Source organism: Ammospiza caudacuta, chromosome 1 (genome assembly GCF_027887145.1).
Source record: "Ammospiza caudacuta isolate bAmmCau1 chromosome 1, bAmmCau1.pri, whole genome shotgun sequence".
Lineage (NCBI taxonomy): Eukaryota > Metazoa > Chordata > Aves > Passeriformes > Passerellidae > Ammospiza > Ammospiza caudacuta.
The window spans coordinates 37563840-37578029 of record NC_080593.1 but is presented as its reverse complement, the minus strand read 5'-3'; the positions used below and the strand labels follow the sequence as shown (position 1 = coordinate 37578029).

Genomic DNA, 14190 nt, shown 5'->3' with positions numbered 1-14190 from the left:
ATTCTTTGATTCAGACTTACTAAAATTGTAATTTTCTCCTTTAATATTCCTCAGTTTGCTCATTAGTTTTCATCCCTTTTTATGTTCTTAACCAGATATAAAGCCCCTAAACAGGAAAGTATTTTAAATTTTGACTTGGTCTTACAAATTACAATGCAATACTAAGACATAAACCAAGAATAATTAATGGTATCAGTACAACAACTCATTTTTTAAGTAGTGATACCTTATTATAGGATATAACATTTCAGCTCTTTTATTTTTTTAAATAAAATAATACCTTAATTTATTTGTATTCCACCAGAATGAGTACATTCATTGCAAATTGCATGCACATAAAAGGGAAGTCATTTGTAAACTACATGATATCTTAACAATAAATAGTATTTGATCTAATACACGATGGTAGTGCATTTCTTGTTAAAACTGCAAGCTTTTACCAAAATGAAACCAAACTCTTATTCTCTTTATAAATATTTTAAATAATTTTTAGGTACATGTTTCATACCAAGTATATAAAAATAGTATTTTAAGATAAATTAAGAGGTTTCATTTACATGACAAATAACGTGCAACATCTAAGCACTCTCTAGCAGCTCTATTTGGTTGATTGTCTAGATGACATGCAGCGAATGTCCTTTGCCTTCACAGAACTGACAAAAAGACCAGCAGGACCCACGATCACCTGAAGCAAACAGTGCCATAGATATTGTGTGGGAACAACAGTCAGACACTCAGGGAAAACCTTTGCTTCGATGAACAAAAGCCACCCACGACAGTTCTTTGCGCTAGACTTCCAGCTGCTCTGACCCTCAGGGTCTTTGGACTATCACAAAAGTCTGTCAAACAGACAGGTTATATATGTATTCAAAATGTTTTTTCAACATGCTTCTAGAATCTAGAAATTTGTTGGTTTTCCTATAGTATGAACCATTACCTTTTCTTACTTTCTATAAGTCTGAATTTTCACGTTTGTAAGTCTCCATGATCGCCAAAACGGGGATCAAATAAAGCAGTCATGCAGTACTCTCTAAAGTTAAAACTGGCAGCTGTGGAACATGCTTTGAGTACCACTTCACTGTTTCTCATACATCTATGGCTTGGCAGTCTTTATCTTTAACATCCCTCGTGCTTGTCACAATGTCTACTGGGAAATCTGGGCTCTGTGCAGAAGTTACTCCGGCTGTTCCTTCCAGGTCCCATGATCCTGGCAGGTTCTCAAGGCTTAGTGAGCTGATTGCTCCTTGGCTGAAGCTCCCTTCCTCTGATCTGCTGGGCAGCACTAGGTGCAGTGATGTCTCTGATGAAGAGCATACTGAAGGAGAAAGGGTTGCTGAAATAGACTGAAGAGGAGTCAGGGTAGTGTCTGAATGGGGAGAGGTGCATCTTAAAAATTGCAGATTGTCTTTCTGAATTACCTGATACTGGGAAGGGGAATTTTGAAGGCCTGTTGTATAATAAAATTCACCATCCATAGAATTCTGCAGGTTGGGTTCAGTCCTTTGGGGACTGCTGCCTACAGAAGACAGATCTGTATTCCAAATGTCACATAGTGTGTTTCCACGACAAAGTTGTGCTTTGGTGCAAGAGAAGTTGCCAGCTTGCATGTGAGAGCAAGGCTGATGTGTAGTCCAAGCCACTCGAGGCTGCAGACTGTCCATTGTGGGACTTCGAGATAGGCTGTGCACAGCACAGAATCCTGGAGGCTTCTGGGACATGAGCAGGTTTTCCAGAAGGTGCATCACATTCTTCATATCCTTACGTAATTGTGAGACTTCCTGACTTAAAGATGTTATCTGTTGTGAAAGGGCAAAATATCACAGTATTTATTAATGCACCATGCCTAAAATATGCACATACATCCTTCTTTTCTTTCCAGCAATAGCAACTTTCATCTTTGGCACAGTGTTTCTACACTAAAGAAATGCATTTTGCTAGTGTATATGGGAAATATTCCTTCCAGATACTTTAATTTACCTAATTTCAAATTATTCCCTGTATATAAAAAATGGTTATAGGGTCAGAACTCAGATGATTTCCAGATGCTGTATCACATCAATATTCTCTTGATCAATCATTAAATATTTTAAACCATAAAACTTTCCTATTAAACAATTTGATGCTGATGAATTATGTAAAAATGAGGTCTTGTGAAATCTTGTTTAGAAATACATATGAAGTATACTGCTGTCTTCATAGCAAAATAAAAGAAGTCCATACTCTAAGTTGCTGGATGCAAATACTAGTTAAATGAAAATCTTGTGGACTGCTACGAAAAAAAAAGGGGGGGGGGGAACCTGAAAAATCTAAAGCTCACTTGCTACCTCTAATTATTTAAAAAATATAAGACTGTGGAACAGTTTGTTTCCATGCACTTTTGGGTATGCTTGAAAGGTACTACATATAACAGACATTAATCCATTGCATGGATTTCTCTGGTGCATGTGCAAAAGGGAGAATCAGATTTTTAATTAGATTTTTTCTCTTAAATGCTGAAACAGTTGATAGCATCCATTTGGTTCCATAAAATACATGACGTCTTTCCTCAACACTGCCGTTTTGGGTGGGGATCAGATTGGCAAGTTCTGAATCTGTGTTTTAAAGCTGACTGGCATTTGAACATTAATGGGGACATTTTTTAATGCCTTTATAAGGATGTTCTGGGCAAAGAAAAGTATAGCTCAAACACAAAAGTAACCCATTCATAATTTTGAAGGATAGAAAATAAATTTGTCTCCATGATAATTATCAATCTATTTCAGGTCAAAGCACCATCATTATCAGTAAAATAGAGTTTCTCATACTGATGCTACTCTGTTGGAAAACGACATGACTGCACATTAATCTTCAAGCTACATGTCAAAAAGAAAATAGCTAATTCAAGGAGCTTTTCTTTAACATCACGTAGAGACATCACTGATTAGATGACCTACACAGACTAATTTTCATTGTTCTGTCAGGATAGTTCTGAAGAAATCTGCTGGAAATATATTTCAGGCTGAGTTTGATTGTGTTATTCCAGACATAATAATTATAAAGAAATTTGGAGAAGAAAGTAGGAAGCTCCAATACAGCTCCTATAGATCTATTTATTTTTCTCTGAGCTTAGAGGTCAAAACCAATATATTGTTTAATAATTTTGTAATGATCACACTGCCTTTGGAGATAAAATCCTTAAAGGGAGGAGACTTCTGAGTGACAGGTGACAGGATCTCTGTCTCTGCACTTCTTTCTGCCTTGTCTAATTGAGTCATGGTAGATAGAAAATACCATGAGATCCTCTTCTGTCAGCAGAGATTAAGCTTTGAATGCCTGGTAACTTCAGTTAACGTGAGAAATTAAATATGCTGCCAAAGTGTTCTGTGAGCAGGTTTCCCTTGGGGTCAAAGCAGCCGGTGAAGGTTCTTGGTACCGTCAGACTGTGAGAAAACACAGTGAGATTTCTGGACAAATCAACCTCACAAGAACTCCTATGTTCTGTCGGACATGTTGTTGTAAAACCTCCAGAAGCTTTTTTGGGTAGGATGGGGGAAGACAGACAATCAAACTCATGGCTATCTAGATTCACTGGTCATCAGTTCTTTTTAGGTTCATCACTGGCCCCTACACCTCATGGATATAGCAGTGATTTTCTGTGCATAATATCCCAACTTGCATCATTTTTTCAGGGCTTTCTGCAGATGTGCAAATAAAAATATTGACACTACCTTATGAGTATGTACCTTACCTAAACTATGAATGCTGTGTGAAAATATCCACAATTTTAAAATGTCTTTTTTGGTTTGAGCCTTGTTTTTCTTTTCCATTTCTCATCACTTATGAGCTTTTTAGAAGTTGCATCATCGTTTAGCGTATTTCTTTTGCCAAATCACTAAGAAAATACAGCAAAAATCAATCCCAGGATCAGCACTTGTGGCAGCCCTGAATTTCTGATCATTGCAACTTGCTGTAGTGCCCAGACACTCTATTTTTGATATTTCAGCTAGCTCATAGAGTGTTTTCTTCTCACAAACTTGCTCTTGTACCAACATAGGATAAACCCCTATAAAGTAGGCTTTAATCATTTCCAGTAGGATGATAGTCAGAATAGTTAAGCCAAACTTAATTCACCACTATCAGTTAGTAAGATCAGTTAGTTTGGACCTATTCTGGATGTCACATGCACAAAAAAACATGTAGCTTTCAGGATTTTACAGTGACAAGATGAATAGATTAAACCTCCCGTATCTATATTGCTATTAATTATCATATGTCTCTATATTATTGTAGTTCTATACATGCATAGCATACTATTAGTGTTCCTACCAACATTACCCTGTTAATGCTATTATTTTTATACCCTAAAGAGATCCCTGAGCAGATGCAAATAAAATGGTGTAAAAGGGGGGAAAAATGTTATCAGTATTATTAAAAATTTCACAATGTTTGAGAAAGTGCAAAATAACACGGATTAAAAGCTGAAGGAATTTTAAGTCTGTGAAAGAGACTTATTATTGCTTTCAATATGGTTTCTTCCTGAGGAAAAAGGGCTAATTCCTGGCATGCCAGTAAGGCTGCACTCTTTTCAGGAGATCACTGATTATTGCTAGGCAAAACAGCTACTGGTACAAATGGCTCCTGCTGTTCTAGGCAGACAGCTTTAAAATTATCTCTGAGATCCCAAATATACTCGAAATGCTGCCTTAACATTTCCTAGAGCTTGGAAAAGATACTGCAATGTTTCCGGGTGTAGAAACTGGGTTTTAGACAGATTTAGCTTCAAGTAGCAAGAGGTGCTTCTCAAACTGGTTGAAAGCAATGTGCTCGTGCCTTTTTAGTAGACTATGTTATCAGGAAAGAATATATTCAAAATAGAGGTTAAAATAAAAATTTTAGCAGATCTATTTTGTATTTTAAAATTACTTTGACAGTTTCAGAAGAAAGAGTTTTTTTTTTTTTTACTACCAGTATTAAACTTTTCAGCAGTTTGAGTATTTTGTTCCATGTAATTGGGTAGGAATGGTGTGATGCTTGTTGCTTGTTTAAATGGCTAAACAGATTTATTTTTCTTCCCATTATATATTCCAATATCTATGTTATAAAGACAAATTTTAAACTGGAATTCCTAGCTCTCATCACTGTTCCTGGATAATTCTGAATGTCCTAGGGTGACTTTAATAATGAACCCTAAATTTAAATAATGGATGAAATAAGACTTCTGATTAGAAACTGATTAGATTCTTATTTGTACATATTTTTTTCTCCCTCTGTTTACTCCCTTTTGAAATTCAAACTTCAGACCCAAATATCTTCCTGCTTTGACTCTTTCTGAACACCCAAAGAAATGAAGATGAATATTGGCTTCTTGAGAAATGGAAGCTGTATTTTGGCAGAGTGGAGGAATTGCCTGGCTTGGGCTGTATACGCCAGCTTCTCTATTCCCTTGCTTGGTCTTTCATTGCATCTTCTATTCTGGTTTATCATTAAGTTAGGGAGATTACCAGATAAAATGAGTTGTCTTTAAAGCTCAGATTAACTAACTGCTGGTATTCTGTTTCTTACTGACTGCATTGTTGAATGAATGAAACAAGAATTGAGCAGGGACAGACTCCTCATTGATCATCTATCAGCAGCTCTGTGGCCGTTGGAATTGTGGTGACAGATGTTTCTGATTTAATGGCTTTAGAAACAAAGCTAGTTGCAGAAAAAAAAAAAAATTCCAGTGCAGCTAATCTGAGTTCAGATTAAATCTATAGGATTTGTGCAATGATATGATGATTCAGTTTCAGCGACATAAATCCAGAAATCTGGAAGCTTGTGCAATTGGCTTTACCATCTAAGAGTAGGAAATTTTGTCATTTGCTGGCTCTCTAGCCAGCTCTTTGGTAGTTCCAGTGACCAGTTTGTCTGGGTGAATTAGGACACCAAGATTATTGCTATTAAACACACAAGGATAAACAAGAGAAGTACAAAGGACTAGAGTATTTAAATATATTCAACTTAACAGAAGTCCCATGAAATTCAGTCTAGAAAAAAGAGTTCCCAAACTGCAGTTTTAATAATAATTTGTGGCTCTTCACTGGGAGTGAATCTGGTGGGAAGGGGAGTGGAGGCAGAGCGGTATGAGAGGAAACTTGATTAGAAGTATAGAGCACCTGTCCTACAAGGAAAGGCTGAGAGAATTGGGAGTTTTCAGCCTGGAAAAGAGAAGTCTTTGAAACAACATTCTAGTACCTAAAGGGAGGTTACAAGAAAGGTGGAGAGGGATCATTTACAAGAGGATGTAGTGAGAGGACAAGCGGTAATGGCTTCAAGCTGAAAGGCAGTAGATTTAGTTTAAATATTAGGAAGAAATTCTTTACAGTGAGCGTGGTAAGGCATTGGAACAGATTGCACAGGGAGGCTGTGGGTGCCCCATCCCTCAAAGAGTTCAAGGCCAGGCTGGATGGGTCTCTGGAAAGTGGAAAGTGTCCCTGCCCCTGATAGGGGGGGTGGAAACTGGATGATCTTTATGGACCCTTCCAACCCAAACCATTTCATGATTCGATGATTGTTGGATGTGGACTTTGTCTTCTGATTGGCAAAGAATCAGGATGGTGTCAGCATAATGGTGACAATAAGGAAATCAGGTTTGGAAACTACTGCTGCAAGGAATTAAAAATTACCAGAGACAAACTGACCGACTAGCCATTGATTGAGAGAAAATGGAAAATTGTGGAAATTCCAGGTGGCTGGGAGAGGAGAAGCTGGTAATAAGTACTGATGAAAGGAAACCTGAGGTAGCATATATGATATTGGGCAAAAATATTAAGCATACAATTTCTATAAGCATCTAAACGAATAGTTAAAAGAGGACAGGCAACATTACAGCTCTTAAGAATAAACCACGGTAAAACTATAATTCTCTTAACTGAAGAGCTGTTTTAAAATATAAGAAGAAACTTTAGACGTAATATACATCTTGTCAAAAGACTTCTAAGATGTTACTGTCCATCTGACATTCTTCTAGAATTACAAGAAAATATGAAGGGGACATAACCACCATAAGCTGGATTCTTACATGATTGGAAAGATTTATGACCAATAGCTAGCTGTCATCCATGGACATTTGAAAATATCCTTTTCAGCACCCTATCCAGATCTGTTTTTATTTAATGTTTATTTTGAATGTCTAAATGGAATTCATGTTCACTTTTAAATATCAGTAATATGAAATTCAAGAAAGATAAATGTTAAACATTACATCTGAAAAGAAAATGTCAGAGGCATAAATACAATGTTCTGCTTATGCAGGGTATTATAGAAAATTGTCTATGGAGGTCTGCTAAATGACACTTTGTGGGCATCAATCATACTCCCAGGATACATAAACAGCGTATCTTCTTTAATTGAACTCTATAAGGGGGTTTTCTTCACAAGGAATTACTAAAGCTGCTTGACATTGTCTACTTTGTCGGTGAATTCAAAGAAGAGAAGACAATTCAAAAGAAAATTATACCAGTGAAGAGCTTTTAGCAAATGTAATGGGCAAAGAAAGTCAAAAGAAATTTGGTTTGCTGAGATCTGCTGGAATAGCGTGTTTCCAGAATAAATTGACTGTAGAAGGAGAACACCAATCAACTTTTTCTTATGCTCTTCTAAGCAAAAAAGAAAAAGATGTGAACTTATGAACTTGCATACCCACAGGCATTCACATTTAGATGTTGGGAAAATAGATTTTATGAGTACAGAAACATTTTGAAATGCCTGTTAGATATTAACTGGACAAATGTCATCATCTGTCATGGTAACAATATTTTTTATTCAAATTTGAAGTCAGCTTTTGGCGTCCAGATGATTTGTATACTGCATGGCTGCCTCTTGCTTAATTCCTTTGTCTCAGGTGCCTTTCCACCAAGGAAAAGTGCCAGGGGCACACCACAGCATATGGGACTTATAGCATGTATGTGCAGTGTGCTCTGGTTAAAAAAATATAATCTAGGCTTTAGAGCATCAACTATTTTTTTACCTTCATCAGCCAATGCCTATTTAACATTAAAAGAAGAAAGAAGTTAGCTGGAAAGGCTTCTCTACAGCTATCAAACTATGAGGCTAGAGAGACAAAACAACAAGCTTCTTTGGAAACATGAATATCAGTGCTAAAAGAGATGTATTTTTTAAAATCTCAGTAGGCAAAATGAATTCAGTCTGCATGTAGTGTTTAGAAAGCTTTTATTTCTTCATACAAATGATACTTGGTTTTATGTTTTTGATTTAATGTAAAATTTACATGGCTAAAATCCAAAATGAGTAGATTACTTTTAATAGTTTTCATCATCTATAAATGTCATTAATTCACTTTTTGCCACATTTTTCTTGATTGAAGGGTATTTTACAAACCAAATCACTGGGATAGCCTTGCTGCAAAGTAATTTCTCTTGTGTGCTGATAGAGTTATGAACTTCTTAAGAAGAGCATGTATTTAATTACTCTAAGTCAAGCGAGTTCATATAATGAACTCTCAAGTCGCAAATTGAACTTTAACAATATATCCCCTATGTAAAACTAGAAGCCTGACTGGCTTCACCAAATTGTCTTTAGTGGCCTTGGTTATCATTTGCATATGTTTTTAATATTAAAAATGTTTTTTTCTGTACTGAGAGGAGAATGAAATTGATTTTCGACAGCTGGAATTGAAATACATTTAAAAATAATATATGCATAAAATTTATGATTTGGAAAATAAACATATTTGTTTAGGATTGTTCCTTTTGTTAGGTGAAAGTTAAATATTCCCATGAATATATTTTCTCTGTTCTGTGTAAGTGCCAGATGCTTATTTTAAGTACTTGCATTTAAAACCTAAAATTAAAAATAGCTGAATTTCCACTAAGTGCTCCAATGTGGAGCTAAATAGAAAGTAATTATCTAGCTCAAAACCTGACCCTATTCATATTTCCTCATGTTTGTTTGTTTTTCAGTTGAATGGGAGAAATATGAGTACTGTGTTCATTATACTGTTTTAGTACTGTAATTGTGGGATCTACCAATGTGGTAAGACGTTAAGACATGGAATCAGCCCCCAGATTTCTGAAGCTGATGGAGGTTGCACTGAAGCTGGGTTGCACAACAAAGCAACTTGAGTTTGTCTTCATGCACTGTATGAGATGGCCTTTTTATCTGAGCTCAAAATCATGTACCTGTGTTTTTGAATGGAGAATGTGTATTTGTATTTAGGGGAGGAAATATGGCTAAATGTTGTGTATTTTTCTTATTTTAACTGATCTCTTGTAAATAATTCGGGTTTGGTTTTTCAAACTGAATCAAGGTATTTCTCTGCCCTTTTCTTGCAGTAGCTTTCAAATGATAGAGAGTTAAAAGCCTTAAAGGACACAGGCAATGGGAATGGGACAGTGATAGGCAAGTGCTTTAATCTAAATGTCTTGTCCATCTGTATACCTGATAAAATCTGCTTAGTGGTTTCCTATTTTTACTTTGTGGGCTCCTTAGTAGTTACCTATGATTGCATCAGATAAGTGGTGCTTCTGAAAAATATGATAAATGTTCAGATACACTCATTTGCTCAGCCTTTGCAGACAAATGCATTGGAAAGACCAGGTTACGTGTAGAGATCTCTGGAAAGGAAGGACACAGTGTTGTAAGGCAGAATACTCTTCCTGAATTCTTGCTCTGCTTAGTTTGGAGCAGGTCTTTGAATCAAGCTTTCCCCAGCTCAGAAAATGTACAATGCCAGTAAATATTTAGTAACCTAATCTTGGAACTATTGCTTAAATAACTCTGTTTTTACTAGAACAAGAACCTGAACCCCTAGCTTTCACCTGCCATGTACTGAAGTTACTGAACTATAATGAATGTCATGCCTGCCTTATTTAGTGATTATTTATTCTAAGAAGAAGGGACAAACATGGTAGGAGATAAAGTCGTCCAATTCCACTCTACCTTGCAATACTGAACTGGGAGGAAATTCCTGTATCAGCTTGAATGCTCAGTGAGCAGTGAAGTTAGGTGAGGAAGTGAAGGAGGTGATTAACTGGCTGAGCAGCCAAGCCATGGAGCTGTACAACAGCAACTAAGGGTGTGTTCAAGTCTGTCTCACATTCACTGTGCTGACTCTGGAGATTACTCTCCTTAGAGGAAGTCTGTGCATCCATTACTATTTAAGTTAACAAATCTGAGAAGTGAAATCAAGGCACTGACTACTGTTACTCTCTTAGGTAAAAGAAATGGCCTTTGGATTATGTAGTGAATGCCATATACCTAAAATACTGCCAAGAGCTCAGCTGTATTTCTAAACTAGATATAGCTAATTTTGTAGAATTTGCTCTGGGGTAGCATTTTGCTTTGCTAACAAGACATTGTATTGAAAGTCTGAATGGAAAGACACATGTCTTTTACCCCCCATGAACAGCTGAAATGTTTCTAAGCTAACTAGTGAACTGTTGTAATACAATTACCTTTCATGAAAGCAGTTATCTTTGCATTCATTCATTGATTTCTGATCTCCACTGGAAAATGTATTAATGACAGTGTTTACTGCTACTGGCTACTTGTGACCTCTTTTCTCATATTTTCTTTACCAGGAGGAGACTGCATGTCTTTAACAGAGAGCTTTGTTTCTGACTCTGCTGGTATTTTAACTACTGCTACAAGTCTGATGCAGCGTCAGTGCTAAGTTCCCATTACTGGTCAAATGATGGAATGATGAAAGCACTGGGTCTAAAAATATTCTATACTTTTTACAACAACAAAAAACTGCAAGGAGCAGCTACTGTGGATCAGCAAGGCTACCATGAGCTCAATTGGGTAAGCACCAACTCTGTACTATCACTTCAGAAACTCCAGCTGGGTATGTTTGAGTACACATAGAATACGCAATTAAGCGGCCTTTCAGTCATGCGGTTTTTCCAATGTAAATTTTCATCCATGGGAGGACTTGGAGGATACCCATCCATCTCTGGGATTTGAGCCCAGAATATTACCTATGAAATCTAAATCTAGTCCTACTGCCTGTGTTATGTTAATGTGAACGAACAAGTTGCATAATGTTTTGTTCAGATAGTATTACTAGGGCAAAATTAAAATTGCATGTGGAGAGAAATGACCTTGAACATGTGGAGGTTTTTTTTCTTTTTTTGATTAACATATTGCCCTGCTCCAAGATTTATTTATTTATCACTTTTCACCAGAAAAGCAATGAGAAACTCAGAACTGTTCCAGTTGAAATGTTTGTTTAATCCACAAGATGCCTGCCTTGGAACATCTGTCACCATGATATATTTTCCAACTGCCTCTTGCAGATAGCCATATAATACATCCTCCTATTTTAAAAATGACTGTGTTCAAAAAGGATGAATCAATATGACTTGTGTGTTTCAAAAGCATTACATAGGAAATATAATTTTCTGTCATGATGGTGGTGTCAATGAACACCTTGAAGGTTTTTTTTGAGTTTTTTGACCAAATCCTATAAAAACACATAGTTTTTCATGATCCATAGTCAATGGGTCATGAGACTTTTTTTTGAACTCCACAGTTTTACATACAAATGAGTTGATGCATCCATAGTAACTAACTAACCACACATGCAGTCTTAGCTCAAGATATTTAAGTTACCTAATCAACTTAAGCTGACTCAGGATGAAGGAGGTTTATAAGCTCAACACTTTGTAAGTGGGAAATAATAGCTAGATTAAACATACACAATGAAGAAGGAAAAAAACCCAAACTGGACATTTCTGGTAACCAAAGAGCTCAGGGAAGAAGTGAAACTGAGTGGTGGGACTTATTTAAATGTTTCCCCACGTGGAAGTATAAGGAGTTGTCTCTAATCTTTTCGCATTGAAAGACATTGTAGGCTAGGAACAGATTTTAGTATTGCAGTACCACTGTGAAGTTATCTGTTGCTTTACTCCTGTTAGCTAAAGTAGTGCCAGGGCTGGGTAAATGAAACAGTTTAGCCACAGAACATCTCCCTAGTGTTGGATTGATAGTTGATTACAGGCTTGGAGTTATTAAAAGGGAGGAATAGAAAGTGTCACTGAACACTATTGGCCCTGCATTCCTCAGGTCGTATTGCTTGAGCAGGAAGGGATGGAATTCTCTTTCATCCTAAGTAGAACACAGGTAAAGTGATTTGAATCATTCTATGTAAATTTGAACGTGAATGGATTTGCACGTCTTTCAAAGAAATTCTGTAAAAGCACAACACACATCTCAAGATAAGAAAATATGGGAGAAGGAACTTGGGGAAATAATGAGAGGAATGAGACAAATAGGGGCATACCCAGAAGAGACTAAATCCTAAGAAAACCAGATACACTAACCTCATTCTGGTTTTAGCCCAAGCACGTGACACAAACTTTTATGTAGGTTTCATGTAGAAAATTAATCTGAGAATGAATTAAAGGCCCCAAACTGCCCTACATATAGGAACCTCATCCAGTTTTCTAAGCACATTTATCATATTCCTGAGTTTTCTCCAGCATTCTTTGAATCATTGTTAATATCTTTCAACCCCCACAAAATCTTGTTACCTCATTATTAAGCCTGCTGATCTGCTGTTTGGTCTCTTCTGCTTTGATAATGAGCACAGCAGCACCAATTTCAGCCTCTGAAAAGATTCAAATTCATGTAAATGACAAGAGTATAATCACTTAGAAATTATCATACTGTTCTTGCACTACACCAATCCTTTAAATTTAAACCTGTTTTGCAGTTGGCTAGAATGAAAATTAAACCATGTATTTAATGTTCATTTTATAATGTTTGAGAGAAGTGCAATTAATAAAGTCCATACTGCTCTCTTCACTCTGGACCTGAAAGGAATGAAAACGACAACCTTGGTGCCATCCACATGACAGCTTGACATTTTTAAAAATCATAAATATGACTAAACTTAAATTATTATTTTCCTGCTTGGCTTTCAGAGAAACAATATACATCCTAGTTGCCCCCACGATAAAGGCATTTAGCTATGTGGGAGCTGTTTACTTTTGAAAGAGGGGATGCTGGAAACAGTTCCTCTGTCTCTTTTTAAAATTCTTTTCCCCCCCCATCTTGACAAATTCTATTGCTTTATGGTGCTGCTTCACCAACCTTTTCAGTTGTTGGTCATTAAGACTTCCTAAAACCCCTTGTAATTCAAGGTTTTCACTTTTTAAAAAATCTATATAGTTCCATACCCCTCCACTTCTCTAAATATCTTTAAAAATATTGAGAGCCAGGTTTACATATGGCTTTTAATTAATTGGGTAGGTTTTTTGTTTGGTTGTTTTGTTTTGTTTCTTTTGTTGGTTTTTTTGTTTTGTTTTGTTTTCTTCTTATTTATGGCTTTTTTTTTTCCCAGTTTGGTATTATAATATTTTTACATTCAGTTTTGTCCTTGTGTTTAGCACCTTCCATGACCAAAGGTTTGGGAGCATGAGGCAGATTGTACAATTCTTCTGGTAAAGCATAATGCATGAAAAACCAGTTCCTTCCACAAACTGTTTTATCATGACTGTCTGTTAGCACAAAAATAACAAATGACCTTTGGGACCTTGTTGTGGGTTTTTTTACAATTATGGCACTGAAATGGTACTGAGAGTACAAATATATGTTTAATCCATTTATGCCACTAGTGAGGATGAAAGAAATAAAGGGGAACAAAAAGCAGTTATGAAAACTGTTTTCTCTAAAAAGTGATTTTCCCAGGCGATGCTCACCTCCAGTTGTAGGAGATAACCTGGATTCCTGCCTGAGCTGATCAGAGCTGAAGTCAAAGGTTTGGCTTTCTTCGTTATGGTTTCCATCCTCAATCCCATCGACAATTCTGTTGAGAAAAATTGGAGTAATGGAGCAGTTTCATAAACATCATGTCCATAATTATGTTGTAATAATTACTCCTAAAGGGCACATTTTTAAGCAATGGTAAATTTTTCACAGCATTAAGTATAGAGAGAAGCAGAACCTATTATATTGATGTAATTTCTTACTAGTCACTAAAAATGAAAATTACTGATAATGGAAGGAATGCCAGGCCAAGTATAATTAACTGAGATTTCAAAATTTTCATGACTTTCACAGCATATTCTAGGTCCGATCCAAAACTACATGGACTATATTTTGTCTTTCATATTTACAGTAATCTGCTGCAATTCTTCTGCAACAGAGGCTTCACTATGCTCTTGTGCAACTAAAATCTCCTTGCCCATAATCGGGCTCTCATATTAG

The 14190-nt window shown here is 36.3% G+C and overlaps 1 protein-coding gene across 1 annotated transcript in view; it reads right to left on the bottom strand.

The window, feature by feature from the left end:
• Positions 1-1085: 1085 nt before the first annotated feature.
• The window catches only part of KCNH8 (potassium voltage-gated channel subfamily H member 8), a 175687-nt gene continuing 162582 nt past the window's right edge, over positions 1086-14190 (bottom strand). The window contains exons 14-16 of the mRNA XM_058809446.1: positions 13683-13789; positions 12513-12589; positions 1086-1796 (exon numbers count right to left, since the gene is read on the bottom strand). Of these exons, the coding sequence (XP_058665429.1) occupies positions 1086-1796; positions 12513-12589; positions 13683-13789 (895 nt within the window). The remainder of the gene's footprint in view (positions 1797-12512; positions 12590-13682; positions 13790-14190) is intronic.